This window comes from Amphiprion ocellaris, chromosome 3 (assembly GCF_022539595.1).
Source record: "Amphiprion ocellaris isolate individual 3 ecotype Okinawa chromosome 3, ASM2253959v1, whole genome shotgun sequence".
In the NCBI taxonomy this organism is placed as follows: domain Eukaryota; kingdom Metazoa; phylum Chordata; class Actinopteri; family Pomacentridae; genus Amphiprion; species Amphiprion ocellaris.
Genome location: NC_072768.1, coordinates 15605492 through 15626307, shown reverse-complemented (window position 1 = coordinate 15626307; position 20816 = coordinate 15605492). Strand labels below are relative to the sequence as shown.

At 40.9% G+C, this 20816-nt stretch overlaps 1 protein-coding gene across 3 annotated transcripts in view; it reads right to left on the bottom strand.

Moving 5' to 3' along the window:
- Positions 1–20816, bottom strand: part of LOC111573642 (cGMP-inhibited 3',5'-cyclic phosphodiesterase 3A-like) — a 79215-nt gene that overhangs the window by 9105 nt on the left and 49294 nt on the right. For 2 of the 3 annotated variants that reach the window (XM_023277908.3, XM_055008074.1), the window contains 10 exons: positions 17036–17296; positions 14620–14777; positions 7325–7398; positions 5511–5662; positions 5211–5348; positions 4863–4974; positions 4514–4627; positions 3665–3864; positions 2208–2411; positions 903–1064 (listed from right to left, as the gene is read on the bottom strand). In XM_023277908.3, the coding sequence (XP_023133676.2) occupies positions 903–1064; positions 2208–2411; positions 3665–3864; positions 4514–4627; positions 4863–4974; positions 5211–5348; positions 5511–5662; positions 7325–7398; positions 14620–14777; positions 17036–17296 (1575 nt within the window). The remainder of the gene's footprint in view (positions 1–902; positions 1065–2207; positions 2412–3664; positions 3865–4513; positions 4628–4862; positions 4975–5210; positions 5349–5510; positions 5663–7324; positions 7399–14619; positions 14778–17035; positions 17297–20816) is intronic. The other variant, XM_023277907.3, reaches the window with a different exon arrangement.

Below are 20816 nucleotides of genomic sequence, written 5' to 3'. Positions count from 1 at the left end.
ACCCACACTTCCAATCTTGTTTCATTAATTGGACTCCAGGTTTGCGAACTCCTCACACCAGTTAGTTTGAGCTGATATCATTAACCTCAGTGTTTACATATATTATCCAACCTGCACTGTGAAGGTTTGATTGATATATTTAGAGTAGAAAAGGAAAAATGATGGTTTGTGTGTTACTGGTTCAAACAGATTGTGTTTATTCATATAACTTAGATGAAGATCTCACCACATTTCAGGACAAACAATGCATTCCAAAGAGTTCTTTTACTTTGTCCTGTCAGTTTAGCAGACAGTGCATGTTGTCAGCTACAGCAACAACATGGCTCATTTTACTGTAAGCACTTCAACAATTTGTGGACAAAAATGGAGGTTTATGAAATATGGAATAGGCTATAGTAGGCTTTTGAATACAGTTGTAATCATTAATAGTAGAAATAAACAGATTTTTGGTTTTGGTTTAAATCTGATTCTTCTACAGCACAAGACTACAACCAGACTTGATAGTGAATGCATTGCATCGATGAGGCCGTAGTCTGTGACAACTTGCTTTTTCTACACTGCAACTGTCAAGCTAATGAGGTTTGGCCTGAGAACAGTTTTATTTATTTTTTTAACAGATATACGAGATTATAATTTACCAGCATCCAAGTTAAATTCTTGTTGCATGGATTCAACAATGAGGTTTGGGTGCATCAAATCTGAATCAATAATATAATCATTTTATGGTTCAAAAATAACCACACCACTGACAAGCTAACAGATATTGTTGATTGTAGTATTTGGTACCAGCCAGATGTTTGTGTTGCTGTTATCCTTCCTGCACGCAAACATGACAGTACATTGATCTTTAGTTTAGCAAATACAAATGAGGCCTTAGTGCCCATCAGAGACGGTTGACACACCTGCTCATAGAACTCGTTGACAATCCCCTCTGTCCACTGCAGATGTAGGTCCTTGCACTTCAGAGGCCCATTGATGTCAGCCAGTTTAATGCACATCTGGCAGACCAGCAACCTGTCATTCTCATTGGACCAGTCGATACCTGTAGAGGGATCATCACCCACCTGGGAGATCAACAAACAGACGTGTCGACATTTAGCGTATTCAAACGTGTTGGCGGGTACAGTGTCTGATATGTAGATGTTATGTAAATGTGATGCCACTGCTCTGCTGTTCAGAAATTATGTATTTCAGTTCATGTCTGGAGCACAGCAATGCTGGAATTCAGATGAGGTTATTTGTCATGATGAAATCCGCTTTATTTAAAAATGCAGAGGTTACAATCACAGTTCTGTAAATAAGCTATAAGCACCTACAGTTTCTGCAAGCTATGACTACTTATAAATTTATTCTAATGAAATCTCGGGGTAAAATTTCAGATTTTCAACATATTTCTGGAGACAAGCCACCACCCAAAGGCCAATCTCAGCACTGGTTGAATGAATTCCTCTTTTCTAGTGACAGTCTGCCTAATGAGCCTCGGATCTGGAGAAACTCAGGAAGCTGAGGACTCAAGAACAAAAACATAATAGGTGCTTCAGAGAAAGCTAATTTGCTTCCAGGAAGAGCCGAGCAGGGTACTTTAGGAGACATTGCTGTTACTTTTGTTGCCAAGCCAGTAATCTCAATGCTAGCTGACAGGCCCTGGCCATCGAGCAGCACCACTGTACTAATACTCACAATGAAAAAACCCAGGACTCAAATCCAAAGCCAACATTTTGTCTGCACTTAAATGAGTTCTTGAAAAGCCGCACAGTGCTTTGTGTTGGTGACTTGAGCTGAACATATTGAAAGTGCTGTGATTTTTCTTTTTGCACAAATAGACTGTACCTCGAAAACCATGGGATATTTCCTTTTCCCTGAAGCTTACATTCAATGTTATACCAGCTGTGGCATGAGAAAAGAACCTCGATTCAAGACACTTGACTCCACAAACTGAATAATACTACAACAATTTAATGCCGAGAATTATTCAAACGTCTGGTTTCAAAGACAGTAACTTCAAACAAATATTTATATGCAAATGGTTAACTTCATATTTGACGACAGATACTCATAACCCAGTATTTGTAGTATTGTTGAATTAAAATCCCAAAGCTCTGCAAAAAAAGTTTTGTCTGCAATATCTACAAACTCTCGAGATCTTAATGATCCTTCTATATATTTAATGTAGAACATAAACAACCACAAGTATGCTTATAGAATACCTTGGCATTGAACTCAGCTAGGAAGTCAAAGTGCTTCTTCAGGTCCGTGGCCAGTATGGCCTCAATGACCAGGAAACGGAACCGTTTGAACTCCACGTGGTCCAGGTTGACCAGGAAGTTGTACTCTGGCTGTGACATGAAGAGGTTCCAAGCTGAGGCAGCGTGGTGGTTTTCAAGAACTGAGCGGTCATTGTAGAGCACTGCCTGCAAACACACACACAAACACTTGACATAAGCATGTGCAAAATGTCTGTAAATGAATCCAACAAGCTTGTGCATACAGTACTAAAAGAACCTTTTAAAAAGTGACATTAGATAGCAGCAGATGATTCCAAAGTTGTAACAAAAATGACAAAACCACATTATGCTTCCAAACTATTGTCAAGTAAAGTAGAGCTCATAGTTTTACTGTGTGACAGATAAACTGTCTTTCCGTATCAAGCCATGATGAGAAAAATACAGTCTCCAACCAGACAGATCATACAATCCACACTTGTGACATGTCAGTGTCTGACAGGCAGTAAGATGTCACTGCAACTGGTGATTGTCTGATTAAACTGTCTAAGATGATGGTGATTTGCATCAGCTTTGCCAGTGCAGTTTGGCAGTGAAATAGACAAAGTTGCAGAAAATAACCAATCAAATAATCATTCTTTTGACTATTACATTGCAAAATATCATAGAAAAATAAAGTAAAAGCAACATATATTTTCTACTTGAGTATTGCTAATTGTACTTAACTGACTTGAATAAATGGGCAGCTGAGAGTTCACTCAAAATATGAAATTACATTATTTAAGAAAGAATATAAGCAGACTTACCAGGATTGTAAGAGACATAAAACTTCCCTGATACTATTTTTTTCATAATAATCTAAACAATTCTAACCATGACAAAACTTTGTTCTGAATTCAGTTTCTACAGCTGTACACTTGTAATTTATCTCAAGGTAACCAGGAACAGCTTCACTGATCATCTTTGTACTGACTCTGGTCAAAAATGATTTTAACAGCTAAGAGTGTAAATTCGAGATTGAAAAATAAAGAAGAAACTCCTTAAAATTAGAAAATGTTAAAGGAAAGCAAGTCTGCCTGTAATCATCCGAACTAATTAATCATTAGAATCACAGGTAATGTTTAATGTGCAATTGACATTGTGTTCGTAGTTTGTTGTTTTAATTATTGTAAATTGTTGTTCAAATTGTGGCAAATGTATTTATACACTTACTTTTACTTATTCTATTTTAGATTTCTTTTTCTACTTCAGTCCAGGACGACCTCCCTAATTTTGTTGTAATGCTGGCAACAGTTGCATGATGACAATAAAACCTCTTATGTCTTTTTGAGGATTTAATGATTTACAGTGTATGAAAAAATGAGCGTAGAAAATCAAAGAAACACCTTCTTACTTTGATCCTAATATGATACGGTTCGATAGTAGACTGAATAGCTGAGTACCTGTGGGGCGCTGGTGGCTACGAGGAAAGCATTTGTCCGCCCGGGGTGATCGTAGTCGTGCATCGCAGCAGCCACATAAAGGGCCATGAGCTCCAGAGCAGGTATGAGGCCTGACAGGCATCCATAACCATCTTCTGACACAGTGTAGGTCTTTGAAACCAGGAAGCCCATATGACTGTGTGTTATTCCACTGTCGGAGTCTAGCCACGGGGGAGCAGACAAAGTGAGGAGGGTTGAAGAGCAGGGTGGCAGGATTTACACAGCACCTATACTTTCATGTGCACATGTCTGAATACACACACATGCAGTCTAGAGCACATACACACTGGGACACACACACACACTTGAACATTCAAATCCACTTATATGTGGATCAAAGGGATGGCCCTAGTAAGGCATACAAATTAGGTTATGGAAATATGAGTAAGAGGGAACTCTAATCTGCCTACAATTTCATGCTGTTCTAGACTTCAAATAGTGTTTGGTACATAAGTGCAAGTGCCAAAAGCAGTGAGTGAGATAAGACAAACTGTGAATAGGCTAAGAACACACATTCCTGCAGGTTTGATGCCCTGACATTAACGAGATGGCTCACAGGGAGGCTGCAGGGAGATGAAAAAATCTAAATGAACTCTGGCCTGAATATAGAAAATCTTTACTGTCATAAATGATCTATCAAAAGTGAAAACTAAACAAAAAAGCAAGATATTGTTCTATTTGTTCTTGTGTGACAACTTTTCTTGACTTTAACACCTTCAGTCCCACCTTTAGTGACTGATGGATTCACATGCGCACCAGCATCTCCTACAGGACATATAAATGTCTGCATGCATGTGCTGGTGAACATACCTGAGTCGCTGGCAGAGCCGTGGTCAGTAATGAGGCTGGGCAGACCAGGCACAGCTTGCGTGGTGAGGTACCAGACCGCATGAAGCACGTCTGTGGCGTGAACCCTGTTGTGATCTGGTTTAGAGAAGAAAAACAAGTCTGCTCAGCGTGTGTGGTCTTCTCCAGCAGGGCGCACTGTTGGGCTGCTTGTGTGTCTCATCACAACATAAAGGCAGCATAGGGTCATATATGACTGGATAGACTGTATAACATTTCCCTCTAGTGGTTGGTTTCATTGTTACAGCTCTAAACAAGATCATGAGTAAACTGATGCAAAATGAAAAACAAGCAGTATGACATTCGAGCTTACATGGTATGTCTCTGTAACCATTCTCCAGGGCGTGGAAGTAGTTCATGAATTCTTTTACAGGGATCTTAAAGGTCTCAAACAGGCCAGTGTCTTCAAAGAGCCTGTACGATACCTGGAACACAAAAATGAACTGTCAGATCATCTGTCAACTTCACCAGGTTTGAGCTGCATGTTATGAGTAAAAGTTTGAATTAACATAAAACTGAAAAACCTAATTTTGAACAATACGATTGCAGTATTGCAGATAAATATACTTTATACACGTTGTAGAGGTTTTTATTAAGCATTGAATTCAGCAGTTTGTTCCAAATCCTAAGTTGTTGTGTTGATTCTTCCAGACGTTCTCACCTGACTGAGGATCCGTCCACATTTCCCGTTGGTCCTCTCCATCAAGGTGAAGATAGGGAAGTTCCAATTGTTTAGCTGACTCATCAGCGGCTCCAAGTCGTCCATTATTAATGGCTCTGGTGCCAGAATTGGTTTGTCCTGTACAAGTGGCACACAGAGAAAAGAGGTAATGACATGAAACTAAAATGTAAATACTAAATGTTGCAATGAATGTCTGATTTACGTATGTTATATTGCATCACAGGCCAGCATCAATGTGACTGAAGGCACGTGTCTGACAGTCACTCTGCCTCGCCTCACCTCTGGAGGTATTAGTGCGTGGAGGATGACATTCTGGGAGGGGTTTTTTCCTTCCCCTGTGTCCTCCTCTGTATGTGCTACATCGCTGCTGTCACTGTGGTTGGCTTCGTGGGTGCTGTCATAGTCTGATGACACAACCACTTGGTCCTCTGCTAGTAAAAGAAAAACAAAGAGATGTCACACTGCGCCCTGAGGGGAAAATCCACTGTTAATCTCCTTAAACTGATGCATATCATCAGGTTTCTTGGGGTGTTGGATTTACTTCTCTGGTATATCCACTTCCCTTAATCCTGGCTCGCTGTAATAAGTTATTTTCTGCAGTTCTCAGAGTTAAGGTCCCAGAGATGGTGAGTGCTGTGTTAATTAACACTGCAGCATCTCTGATTGCTGCTATGCCCCATACTCAAGAGAAGTCCAACACAGTGCTTTAGAGTTCTCACCATTTTCAATGCTGGATTTCTACAGTAATGGATTGGTTGATGACTTCTGGTCCCAAATATGTGAAAAATGTCTTGCCCTGTGAACACAAATGACTGAGGCTACAATCTGTTGTTAACTTTTAGCTGATTATTATCATCATTTTAAAGCTTTATCTTTATTTACCAGCGCTGCATCCTGGTTTTTATGCACAGAAAACCATAGAGAAACAAAAGATCCAGACATGCAAGATACATTCGAAACCTCTGTGCAGTCCTGTGACATTAATATGAAATTCATTACTTGGAGCAGTTATGTGTTTGAGTTTTTTAGTAACTGCTGTGATTGTGTTCTTTCTGTATTAATCCTCTGAACTCCTTCATAAAAAATGAAGGAGTTTAATTTCTTTAAATATTTATTTAACAAAATAATAATAATAATACAAAAAACCACACCCACAGGTGTTACCAATACCGGGAAAAATAGTGGCTTTACATAGTAGAGATATTTTACCAGTTACATTTTGAAATAATTTTCCATAATTATATAAGCATCGCCTGCAGTTCAGCCTAGCTCAAGGAAAAAGTCAAAAATGTTTGTCACTGTTAGATCGCTAATAGCGTCATGGCTGTGCTGAGAAGTGCAGAAATTTTTGTTTGTTACAGAATCAGGTGACTGAAAATACACACAGAATACAACACACATCCATCCATCCATTAGCTATACACCGCTTAATCCTCACTAGGGTCGCGGGGGGGGCTGGAGCCTATCCCAGCTGACTCGGGCGAAGGCAGGGGACACCCTAGACAGGTCGCCAGTCTGTCGCAGGGCTACATATATAGACAAACAATCACTCTCACATTCACACCTACGGGCAATTTAGAGTAATCAATTAACCTCAGCATATTTTTGAACTGTGGGAGGAAGCCGGAGTACCCGGAGAAAACCCACGCATGCACAGGGAGAACATGCAAACTCCATGCAGAAAGATCCCAGGAAAGCCGGGACGCGAACCAGGGACCTTCTTGCTGCAAGGCGAAAGTGCTAACCACTACGCCACTGTGCAGCCCCCTACAACACACATAATGAATGATTAGTTAAAGGACCATCAAAAAGTTGAAAAGCCAATAATTCTGTCTGTTTTTACATTTTTAGGCTCTGATGTATTTTCTAATTTTAGCATTTTCTACACTTTTTTTCTAAGGATAACAGGTTTCAAACCCTCTAGTGGGTTTTTGGGGTACAGAGGGTTGAGCTCCTGAAGCAGCACATTGCAATGAGCACAGAGGGAGAGAAAATAGTGATTGACTGTATGTGACAACAAACGCCACACAAACACTGTTCCCATGCTGCTAGGAGGAAGTAATACTGGTAGAAAGAACAAACTGTGAGCATACCTGATCGTGGTATCCTGTCTCCCTTGTCTATAGAGCCCTCCCCATGGCTCAGTCTGATGTATGGTCTCCCACAACTGGAGAAAAGAAGGGTTTAGCTGTTAGTAAGATAAAAGAGGACATTTTTAAATGAATTCCATATATGCTACTTTAGCTACCATGCACGGCTGTACTTGTATTGCTCATGTTGTGGTGACAAAAATCTGATTTATACAGTCACATTACAGGGAGCCACCCCTCCATTGGGGGATAATGTAAATTATTAAATGTTAGAGTGATGAAAGTACAATCAGAGTCCATTTTATCCTCTGATCTGGGAGGTACATCCAAATGTGTTTTAGAAAATCTTTGTTCTGATTTTGAATGATATAATTATAATGCAGAGAATTCTAAACTGGCGTTTTTGTGTAAAAAATGAGCCCAAAATCAACAGAAAAATCACAGGGGGCACAAATACAGAACAGTACATGTGTGTTTGTTTGTAGAATAACAAAATGTGCAAGACGTTGGTGTTTGCAGCTGCACTAAAGAATTGGGAATAATGCCATTAAGTACATCTGTCTTTGATGTCTAACCAGTCAGCACAAGCTGTCAAGAAAAAAACTTAATGAGATTCCTACTGTGCTGTCCCCACATGAAACAGACGTCGTACAGATGCTTCAAGAAAATACTCATTAATGAACCTAATGGATGCACACATTAACGCAATGCAATGGGAGCAAACAACAAAACAAATTCGAAACAGTTGCTGATGCTGCCGTTGTTATAAATGACTCATTAGAAAGTGAGCCCACCCTCTTAGAGATTTATGACAAACCAGTGTCAGCTTTACGGCCAGAGCCATTCTTAAAGGAAAAAGAAAATATTCACATATATTGACTGGTTTATGAATGAAATGTCATCTTTCATGGAAAGAGGCGGCCTGTAGCGGCTAGTTAGCTGTTCAACACCGTGGGGAGCCTCCTGAGCTGCTCTCAACAGCTTTTCCATGTTCCTCCACTGAGGCCACTGTCAGGCTGTAGGTGGTTCCAATTAAAATACCTCTCCCTAAATGTTGTAAAACCTGCCTTCTCGGAGCAGGAAATGCCTGCCGTTAGAGCATGGTGTCACAGGGAGCACAAAGGCCTGTAGTGTGTCTATCTCCTTCTGATAAAGTGTTTCTGGAACACTTTTCCTCCGTACCCACCCAGCATAATGGTCCTGAGGCCCCAACAAAGGGAGTTCTGTTGTGTTTGCATGGCCAGGTTGGACCACTGTGTCTAATGCCTAGCAGGTGTGGAATATAAAATAGTTTGATAGTTTGGCGGGTGAACAGTTACTACTTTATTGTCAGGGGGGTCTGGGCAGGCAGCGGCGCTTGGCTTAAAAGGTTTACTTTTAATGAAAGTTGAAGAACTGGCAGACACTTTCTCTATTCTGCTAATGCAGCAGAATAACCTCAGCTACTGACATTGAGCCTTCGGCACAGAATGTAAATAAGGAGGCCGGCCATTTTCACTTGAGGAATCTGTCAGTCAGGTATCAAGTGACTCTGCTTTTATCAGAAAAAACTGTGTAGTTAGAGCGGTTAGCACTGTAGTTACAGTAATTTAACTGTCCCAGTGAGATATACCAACAGTATGAAGACAAAATACACATCCCAGCATGCTTCAGCCCCGTCTCCTAGAAATTACATTTCAATTCTAAGAACTTGTTTTGCCTGATAGCTTTGGGAAGAATGTAACTGCCGCCTGCAAATATGTTTGTTCTGTCAAGGAAAGAGCCTGCATCCTGCTGTGTGGTTACATTCAGCCCAAAAAACAAAAACACTTCGGTCAGGGTTAGGAAAAGACCATAGTTTCGGCTAATTATTGAAAAAGTAAACACATCTTGTCCTATACACCGAGTCTGTGTGGATTTTTTTTTAGCCGACAACCAAAAACCACAATGTTTCTGTAACCCTAACTGAAGTAAGCATGGTGAGTGTCTGAACACAACAATGAATACATTAATTATTCTGTCATTTCCACAAGCAGATACAGAATTTTGAAGAACAAAATTATGAATAAAACTTAAATGTTTTGTCAACTAATATTTCACAGACAGATTTAGGGCTGCAACTAATGATTATTTTCAGTTTTAACTGATTTGTGAATAATTTCCTTTATACATACATTTTTTTGGTCTGTAGAAAGTCAAAATATAATAAAAATTCAATTTCAGTCTAAAAGAGATTAAAAGTCTAAAATGACTTTTGAAAACTGTCAAAAAATAGCAAATATTTAAGATTAAAGGGAAAAAAGCAACCATGAGTTTGCTCATTTTGTGTGGTTTTGCTCAACTGACTCATAACTTCTTTTGTATTCTAGTTCTGTACAATCCTGTTGTTTCTTTGCAGACACTTTTATTGAGTAGAAAGTTTCTTTACTATGTCAATATAAAATGTAATTTGGGTGCATTAATCTTTGCCTAGATGCATATGCTCTTGTAAAAAGTAGTTATTATTACTATTATTAATAAGTAAACATAATTTTAGGGGTAGTTTTTCAGTGCTTGTTTTTACTAATCACATAAATTTAGTTTCTTGCTTTATACGTGATCAAAAAAAAAACTTAGAGGAATTGAGTCTCTAAATCTAAAGCACTGTAGCATTCATACTGCAGCTAGGAAGCCTTAAATTGATTATCCTGCTGTAATAAACACTGTAAACTGCCACATTGTCTGCCACTTCTCCTTGTATGTTTGGAGTCAGGCACTAAGCTCTGCTTGGCCTCCGCCTGCTACCCTTCTGCTGCAGTTTACTCCCACATTTTATACTCAACCACTCACAGCAGGTTGACAGATTACCTTTGGTTCAGAGCCCAAACGGACAGTGTCCAAGCCACGATAAACACAGCAGCTATTATTTCTGCTTCCAGTAATCTACCTACTCTCGAGCCAGATGACGTGAAGAAGATAACAGCACAGCGGTCTGGGCTGAGGGAAATGGAAGGTATTCAATCGCGCCCTTTTTACTGGGTCTGTCTGATAAAAGTCGATATTGTGGCTTTGAAGTTGGTGTTATTCCTTCTTAACACCGTACGTCACTGAGGGCTGACATGATGGAAAAAGGAGGCAGAAAAAAAGAAGCCTAATGTCCTAATTAAGATTGTACAGATTTGATGATGGAGCAGAGAGAAGGCAATTGAAGCCATGTGTTCATTTTCTCCCAACCTCCCAACCTCCATGTGTTCGCTCTCACTCCTTCCCTCTTTCCCAAACAATCTCTGTGAGGAGTTACTGCATATCGGGAACAATTATTGGTGTTTGATCTGTACAGAAATCCATATATTACTGCTGCCTTGGCGAGACACGCTAACAAATACAGGTTAGAGCACATAAATTACAAAAACTCGCCTTTCTGCTCCCCAAAACGTGTGATTTTTGTCTCAAAGCCGACTTGAGAGACGATGTGTTGGCAGGTTGAAGATTGCTAAGAGACCATCACAGTTTTGATCTGAACAACAACACGTTGTTTTCCGTAGGCAGGGGCCCCGCTTAAGTGTCTTTAAGCTAAACACTGCAGTCTCACCAGCCATCTTTTTAATATTTAGGCATCTGGATAAGAGCCTGATGCCTAAAAGAGCATCTAACTGAAGTGCTGCCCGGAAGAGACTCTTCTCCGCCGCAGTAAACTAAACCCAGAGCTTCAGCCTGTGCCAGCAGAGACAGCTGTGACAGTGTACCTAAGCCTGTGTGTGTTAATTGTGGGGTTGTGGTGACTGGGGAGAGGCCCAGGTGTTTGTTTACACTCGCACCGCCATAAGTGGCCATAGCTGGAGCCGGGCGAAGCTTCAAGACCAGGTGACAGGGCTTTGTGTACAGAAGCTGCTTGTGTGCTTACATTTACAGAACTTGTTCAAGTATCACACTGTCATTATGCAAACAGACCCGAACAAGCCACTGACGGACGCAGGCCACACAGATGTTTGGAGGGCTCGAAACGCAAAACAAAGCGGAATGTAATGCAGTAAATAAAACAATTTAGAACTAGAGGCTGTACGCGTTCACAGTATTTTATGTCAATATTGCATTATTTATTTATTTCAGCGTTTTAGCAATATTTACCTGAGGATACCTACTACATAATTACATCTGCAACTTTTACTTCACTTTGTAATGTAGCAGAGGCCCGGCAGGCTCTGTTTTTTATTATCCTGATCTGGGGCAGGGCCACTAGGTTCTTATCTTGTGTCATGCTTCAATTTAATGCAAGCCTCCATTGCTTGAGTAACAGTTGTTTTATTTTAGTTTATATCTTTGTTTTGTTTTTGTTATCTTTGTCAGGCACACAGCATTACTGTATGTTCTGCAGATTCACCGAAACAAAGAGATATTAACTCACTGAAAAGATGACGACATACAGTAATTGACCATGACATGTTTTTCTAAACTGTGGGCATTAATGTGATGCCATATCAGCCACCACTCCTCACAAGATTTTGGAACTTTACCAGGGAATTAAGCACCACTGTGTCATTGAAATAGTGTTTGATGTGGTTTAGGACAAGGTTCTCCACATAGAAACCCAGAACTCACACTGCAAAGAATGTTTTTTGGACCTCACATACACATAGGTGCAGCATGATGGCCTTGTCTGGACATTTGCCACAAAGATGCATCCAAAATATTGTCTACAATGTATGTTGCAAAACTACTGTTGCCCATAACTGGAGCAACGGGGCCAAATCATGAAAAAAGTTCACAAAAGTGGGGGAATAGCCATAAAGTGTATTTATAGAAGAGGTATTTTGTATAATAAGACACATTAAAGTAGTTCTTGGAACAGGGTAGATTTCTGCAGAGAGTCGGTTCATATTTCATACACATATTTTGACAATAGTAGCTATGAATACATTGTGCAGGTGCTGAAGTTGCTTTTACTTATATCTCCCATGATCCAACCTGACGAATGCAGAAGCGAATTGATCTGCTCTGCTCAGTATACATTTAACAAGACGCACACATGCCAGCCATGGAAAAATTACTGCACCTAATGTTTAAATGTAAAACCACACGAGTATCAGATAAAGGCCACAAATGGAGAGAGTACTGAGAGAGTGTTGCTGGCTAGTTAGCTCATTTCTGCAGGCAGTACGGCTGGAACAATGAAACTGAAGAACAAGAGCCTCATTTCTTTATGAGAATAATTCAGTTTTACTGTACAACCAGAATTAATTAATAGCTTCTTAAATCAAATCTCTCTCACAACAAAAATTTTAAACAATACACAGCTAAAGACTGGCTGGCTTGATTAACTGGCAACAACACGGATGAATTCTCTTGAAACAAGCATCATTTTACGTCAGCATAATCAGAGTAAATACTAACCATATTCAGTACAATAAGATAGTACTTTCCTTCATGCAGCCATTCGCTGTATAGCCGAATGGACATAATTGCCCTGAGGTGCATTTTTACCCCCAGTTTCCAAATAAAACACATACAAACAAACAGCAACTCCACTGGAAACTTCTTTTTTTCAGAACCCTCCACTCAAAATTAGTTTCTAAATTAATATGAGGATTGAAATAGGCCATGCAGTTGCACAGTCATGCTTCATTTTACATCTACCACTAGTTTGGACAATTGTTAAGAAATTTCAGAGAGTTTGTGGAAACACCGTGCTAGTTTTTAGCGAAAGGTTTGCAGACTGGTCCAGTAACTACACAAACGAGCTGATTTAAATCTCTTCAAATGGTTCAAGGAAAATGGCAGTTGTTCTTTTTTATTTTGGGAATTGATCTTCAGGTGTTCTGAGTTTTAATATACAGAAGGGATTGTTCTGTGCACAGAAGGTTGTACATGAGTGCAACTGAACAACACAGAGGTTAGCATCAGAAACTGTACTGTTTGAAGCCATGCAGCCAGTTTTCAGTGTGTCTTTGAGTCAGACATCAGACATGGCTTTCTGAAGTTCTTCTACACATTAATAATTGAGCTGCAGTTCCAGATTAGAGAAGAGACAAATGTTTTTATACAACATTTGGAAATAAATTACACACATATACAAAACTTACACTATGTAATACTGTCGTCACACCACAGGCATTGGAGACGCTACTTTGCAGCACAAAGACACGCAAAATTGACACGCAAACGTTGGCCTCCATCAGAAGACTTTGGGCTATGTGACACAAACTGACAGACTGAATACGATAGATGAAACATGAAGAGACTCTTTCTTGTTGAGGCATAGTTAATATTTTAAGATCGGGGAGCATGTGCTGACAAGTACTGCTAATGCATGAGCACAGCACAGAAAAATACCGTATGCACGATAACTCATATTTGAGTACACGCGAACATGCCTGTCTGAAAATTTTTCAAGCTGAAACTCCATTTTCTGCTCCTTTGAAAATCATGAAAAAGCATTTTCCCCTGAGCTGTTCTGAGATAATCCAAACATAATGTCACAGTAATCACAAAATAATTGTATGGAATGCAATCACTGCACTAATCACGGTAAAGTGTGCCTAAATAATTCACTTAGTAATCAGAATGACTCTAACAAATTATGACCTTGTGTTAATTCAAGATTTAATGCATCGATGTGACGTACTGGGAGGAAACAGCACTTCATTTACTGCAGAATAACTGTATCTGTATTAGTTCTGTCACATCATAATGCCAGCCTTCTCTATCTTATAACACATTTCTCCCAAAAAGAAAAAAAACCTCTTCAAAACGCCTACATAAAAGCACACACGTCAGAGATCTACTTCTTCTCCATGATACTTCTGTGCAGCCTGAGTCCCGTGCTATCTTCAGCACTAATGTGCTCAGGGTTGATGTGCGTCTTAGTTATTCAGGTTAATGTGTTCGCCCGTGGGGCATATTTCCATTCTGGCTCCCATTGCACACACATCCTTCTCCAAACTGCTGTGCCATTACTGCTCACTCACACTGATGTCTTTGGTATAACTACAGCCACACTGCTGGAAAACCTAATAACCTTCAGATTGATGTGTCATACTGTGGAAGCCATTGTAGCAGTCCTCCTTAAAGTGTCTGAACCACAGCTGTGTTTATCTATAGTACAACGTCACACCGCAGGGCCTAATAGGTAAAATTCTACTCTTTACTTCAAACATAGCACAGATTTTTCATATAACTCCTTTTGGGGAATAGAAAACCTTACACAGCAAGCAAACAACAGGGTAAAAGTGCATTTGATAAATCCTCACCTTGACCAAAGCAAAGGTCTGAGGATAAAGGACAAATATGACAAAGACAAGCAACAAATAAGAAACGTCATTTTTCATCTGTGGCTCAGGTACCTGCAGGTGAGTGTTTCATGGTAGGGTTTGATGCTGGCACTGCGGTCCCTTCGGACAGGCCCGGGCTCAATTGTAGGCAGTCCTGTGGCGGAGGTGGTGGTGGTCCACGTGGAGGAGATCCTCCTCAGAAGGCCAGGGTGGAGACTCCGCCTCAGACGCTGCACAGATGGGGGAAAACGCACACACACAGTTAACACTACTGGAAAACCAACTTATCATTCTTATATTTTGAAATGAGTAACATCTAAATCAATGAGTGACTGCAGGAGTCAAAAAACATGACTGTAATTGCTTTCGCATTAAGATAAAAACGCTACAAGCACTCCCATCTGTGAGATAGGGTTTGAGCATAGTCTCTTTGTCTCCATTCAAACGAATCATCTAGATGAGGCTGATGTTTTTCCTGCCTTTGGCCAAGTAAAGACTAATGACGTAGGTGACAACCTGGAAAGTTTTTCACCACTGGAAGCAATTCATTTTTTTCTCCACTGGATCCAAAGAGAATCAGTGCTGCAGTCACCATTGAAAGGATGATATTGGCAGGCAGCTGTTCCTCATGGTGCATTATTAGATAAAGTGAAGTGTGTCGCATTGCACAGATACATTTCATCATGTGGATTCTGCCTCTGCTTTTTCATTCACTCTGTGAGTCTCTTTTGTCTCGTTCTCTCAGTCGCAGCCTTTATCTGTCTTTTCTTTGCTCGCTCCCTGGGATTCCCAGTGGTCTGTGCCCTTGTGATGCCTCCATCTGTTCAGTGCCATGCAGGAGTTTGGCACAGAAGCGCTGAAAATGGCAGGCTCTCTCTCAGTCCTCTGCAGGGTGACCTAGTAAAGATCGCCTCAGAATCCTGAATGAGCCCATTCACAACCAGGCATCATATACTGAGTGCCTGCACACACGCTCATACACGGTGTTGGCTTATGTCACTTTAGGGGCGCATTTCACTGACTTACATTCACTTTGACGGCTTGACATAACCTTAATTTTTCCTATACATGCACATCAGTACCGCACTGACACATTTATGCACAGAAGACTGAATGCACACAGACCCACAAACAAGAATTCTCTTCCAAAAATCCTATATATGCTGGTGCTTTGACTGTAAAGATTTATCACCTGTGTTTTGTATGCTGTATACTGCATTAAAATGTATGTTTCATTCCTCATTTTGAAATTGGAAAACAGTGCTATGACATGACTTTGCAGCTCCATTGGCTCATTCTTTAATGAAAGCCGCAAACTGAAAACAGAAACACACACGCATCACCATCGGCAACAGCACGGCAAAACCAGGCCATCCTCAAAAAAAAAAAAAATCTGATGCCTGCTGCTGTCGATGTTATTTCAGTTCTATAAATGGACTTATCTCTATATCTGTTCAAATGTGAAGAATTCGATCAGTGTAAGTTCAAACACTTTACAGGTGGATGTGTTTCTGCAAGTTTTTATATATTTTTTTCATGTTAGTGCTTCTAATGCAGTTGTTATTTTGCGGCACGGACAAACAACATGTCCTGTACTGGGTACAAACTGAGTTGGAAAAAGGGCATGAAAGGCATCAGTATGCACCACTGCAGACAATAAACTAGCCAGCAGGCAGAAAAGCAAGTCCATGGCATTCCTCTTTTCCACTGACCGCCTTCACTCTTCCAGTTATTCTCCCAGTTAGAGCCGGGCACATTGTCACTGGGGAGGAGTGTGTTAATGGATGCAGCTTCACTGGCCACCGCTCTGGTCGTCCGAGCCACTTTTACTAAGTTGTAAAAATACACCTGTCAGACAAGCGAGTGTTTTGATGGCATGGCAGCCATCGACCACACAGCAGCTTCCAACATGGCCACAATGGGTATCTCCCTCAGATGGATGCACGATCGTGGTGGGGGTCCATTTTTGTCGACACATTCTCGCCCCTCTTTGTAACCTTTTGAGAAATTCATTCACCTTCATGTCGCCTCCACTCTTCCACTCGCATACCTTACATGCACACACACTGTCTGGCTCTGCACATCTGTCATGTTGACACAGCTGTGGCTATGAAAGGGAGAACAGTGCTCCAAGCAGTAGACGCGCTCTATTTTTCTTTGCTCAACTCTATGAAAATACACTCCTTCATTTGATGCTAAAAGCTCAGAGAGCAGGAAGCACTCATTAGCAGGAACACGGGCTAAAAGATTAACATGTGTAGGGAGTGCTGCGTGGTGTATAAATCATTTGGCCCTAATAAGGTGGACTACATTTCCATGGAAGGATTATTTCAGCTGCTTCCAAATAAAATTGTTTTGTGTCTGGCTCTTGACTACCTCTGATGAAGAATTCTGACTTTAGACATTTGGGTGAAATATCTTCTCTTTCATCTGCTTTTCGCAGTTGTGAATTAATACCAGTACAGTGTAAGTCATGATGTTTCATTACCTTGTGGATGGATATCTTCTCTCCTTTCTCAGGTCCTTCTTCTGAGTCGGAGCAGGTATAGGCATCGCTGGGGTTAAGCAGGGGAGCAGGCCGTGGCCGGTGCAGCGGCTGGAAGGTGAGCTGGGTGGTGAGCAGCTTGCTGACGGCCCGCAGTGAGGTGCAGGTGTTGGGGGGCAGAGAGGGGTCCGCCAGCAGGTCCGTGATCAGTCCGTGAGCTTCTCCCATCACTGCTATGTCCACCATGACGGTGGTGCCGGACGACTACATGGTGACAAGGAGACAGAGGAGCGAGAAATAAACATCATTGCTGCCGCAGCTAATGCGAGTCGATGCTAATTAATGGTCTGACAGCGGCTGTGTGCGGCTTCTTGGTGGCAGGCGTGAAGAGCAGGTGCATAAACTATGTCAGCAGCTCCCTTGTGAGAACACAATGTGGTTCACTGTGACATTGGCATCACTTTTGTTGTTTATCCTACAGAATTGGCAAGAAAACTGCACAGAAGGTACACATTTGATGATGTTTTTACATTACGACAAGCAGTTTGAATCTTTCCCAGTGGTGGAAACTGAATAAAAACATTTATTAAAATACTGCCGTCACTGTAAACTATACAGTTCTGAGGTATTTGTACATAACTTAATGCTGCATTAATCCACTTTCCTATATAAACGATGTGTCATATTACTATGCCTAAAGTAAAGCCCATGAAGAGTTATTACTGGGCTCTGCAGCACTTTTTATTTTATTTTTGCTCCACTGTTTATGAATATGTGAATAAGTATATGAATGCATGTCTGCTCAATGTGTAAATAGGAAACTTACAAATAAATACTCTTGCCATAACAACTTTGTATGGTATGCCAGTGTTTATGACTTACTTAACTGTTCCCAAGTAGCCAAGAAAGAGTTTCATTCACGTTCGTGCATTTTAATTTAAAGCTGCAATGGCAGAAATAAATTAGGCAAACACACAAACGAACCAAAAACACTAGAATTTGAGAATATAGAGCTCTCCTCCTGCAGCTCTTCCCTCCTCACGCTCTGTTCTAGGTGAGTATGCACTTAAAATGCACTAAGATAGTGAAATCAAAGGTTAACAATCATTTGTGGCTTCACCTGAGATTCAGATTTCACTCTCCTGACAGACAGTCCTCTGTTGAACCCACTGTCACCACATCCTGCTGTCACCATGAACTTGCTGCTATTTATACTATTGTATCCGATCAATAAAAAGCTCTGTGACTGGTTGAAAGAACAAGCCTCTAAAGCAACTTGAATTCTAGTGTGCTCACAAGTTAAAATGATTTTTTTGCAGAATGATGCCAAAAATAAATAAATAAATAAATAAAACTGCCCACCCCATCCCGGCATTAATGATGGCTCTCTACAGGGCCTTAAAATATGATGCTTGATTATGTGGTACATTAAAACACACAACAATGCATAAAATGGTTTTAAAGCCTCAGCATCAAAGTGCACCTTAACAGCAGCTCAAAATCTTTATTTTTGCTGACCTGCACTGGTTTTACTTCTCCCCTTGCTGCAGTGATACAGAGGTGTACTCCAGGATGTTTTAGTATGGCTGACTTTGTTGCATGTGGGTACAGGTGCGACAGAGCACATTTGTAGCCAAACCCAACAAAACCCATTAGTGATGCTGACAGTGGTTAGAGGTACACAAAAAAAAATAACAACCATAGAGGCCAGTGAAGCACTGCTTTAAGTTACGCTCTTTATGCTGACTGCACAGAATATGATCCATATTATAATACTACTGTGGAAGGGGTGAGAGTGGGGGGCATTCGGCCTGCATAATGCTACTTTTGATATTAGCATATTTGCATTTTGCTGGTAAGTCTAACATAAATTTCTTTTACTTGTAGTCTAGTATTACCACATTGCTGCACTGCTGCTTTTACGAAAGTATAGGACGTGAATGGTTGCAACACTGGTCTTATTATCCTTCAACTATTATGTCAGACTGCAGCCAATACAACAAAGAGAACAAGTGATTTATAAAACTACCAAAGTCTGTTCAAAAAGGCTAGCTGACACACCAGAGAATGTTTTATATGAGTGCAATGATGGCACACACAGAAATAATCAAATCCTGTTTTAAAAGCGCACTTATCTCAATGAAAAAAAACAAAGCATACAAACACACAAAACCGAAACACAATATAAAAATAAGAAAACCACAGATCGCTGCTACAGGCAACATATTCAACCATAGTGTTAGACTGAGACTCTGCCAAGATTTTTTAAAGTTTGTTTTATAGCCGTGGTATCACACTGAGGTACGCAAACACACAGACACACACATACGCACATCCTGTCACACATCAAAGGCTTTATTTTATACCTTATATGGCTCCTTTTAGCTCAGAGAAAGCAAAAACATGAGGAGGAGCAGAGCGTGCTTCTTCACAGTGGTAGACGCTGACATACTGGTAGCCCTGTTAAACATCTGAACAACAACATTGGGCTGAAACACGCTCAGTACAGCTGTGCATTACTTGATGCTTAATGAATGGACTCGTTAGTAACGTCTCAGCTACAGCCTGACCTTTGACTCCCTCACTCCTGACCTCTCAGATGGCCAACAGCCATCGTCTGTTTCTGACCGTCTGCCGCGCAGCTTTGAAGGCACCAGCGTGGTGTGAGCCGACCTTGTTTTCACAGGGTAAAGTGAAAAGTTCACAACCCGCTCTTAATTGCTGTGCCTTGAGCAGTTGAACAACCACAGCTAAACACAGGTCAGTCTCGGCTGCCAGCTAATTTATCTAATAAGCCCACGAGTTCCCTTTTCCCCCTCCCGAAGAATGTTATCAGATTTTTCTCCCCCAACGTCCCATTCACTTTGACACCAACTGCCAGGCACCCAGAATTATTGTGTTTACTCTGGCTAAGTAGCAAGCGGTTCACCTGAATAACATATGTGAACACCTTTCATTCGTGGGAACGGTGAAGGTTTCGTGTTTTATTTTCTTAGCATCTTATCAGATAAGTCACTGTATTTATAGAATTTTTCCCATTGGTGTGCAAAAATACTCAAGGTGTGTGTTCACTGAGTGTGAGGGAATTCCTCCACATGTGTGGATCCAAACGTGATGACAAGACACATTATTGATAAATCTGGGGCCAAGTTAATCTCTTTTAAAGACAAGAACACATCCTGTGAGCCGCTATGGAACGTTTCTGGACAGACCACTATTGTATTCATTTCTCTCTTCATCTCTGCTACATTCTCCTCTTCCATCTCCTTCTCCTCTTTCCTATACTCTGCTCTATTGCATGCTGGGAGGACGAGATGTAAACACCTGTCTAGCCGCTCATTTACAGGCTGATTTAGGACTTTTCTAAAGAGGGGGTTGAAGAAGAATATGGTTGCTGGAAAACATCTGGCTGGACAAAGACAACAGTGATCCTTAGGGGGTCTCAGTGGTTCCATGAACATACGCACATGAACTCATCTGCAACTTCAGACGAACTTTACCCACAGTTCTCAGACCACAGTCAGCTCAAAAGCCAAGCAAAAGTTTGACACACAAATACGCTGTGACACTGTCGCATACACAAACACTGAGAGAATCATCCTGAGCGTGCAGCACAATGACACGAGTGCATCCAGATAAATAGACTTAGCAAGAAGGATGAGCACTGCATCATTGAGCTCAACAGAGCTGGACCTGAGTGGCCATAGAAGGAGAGGGTGATGATAAATGTGTTGGAGTTGAATTTGCACGAGGAGGAAGCCACTTAATGTCCAGAACCAGACAC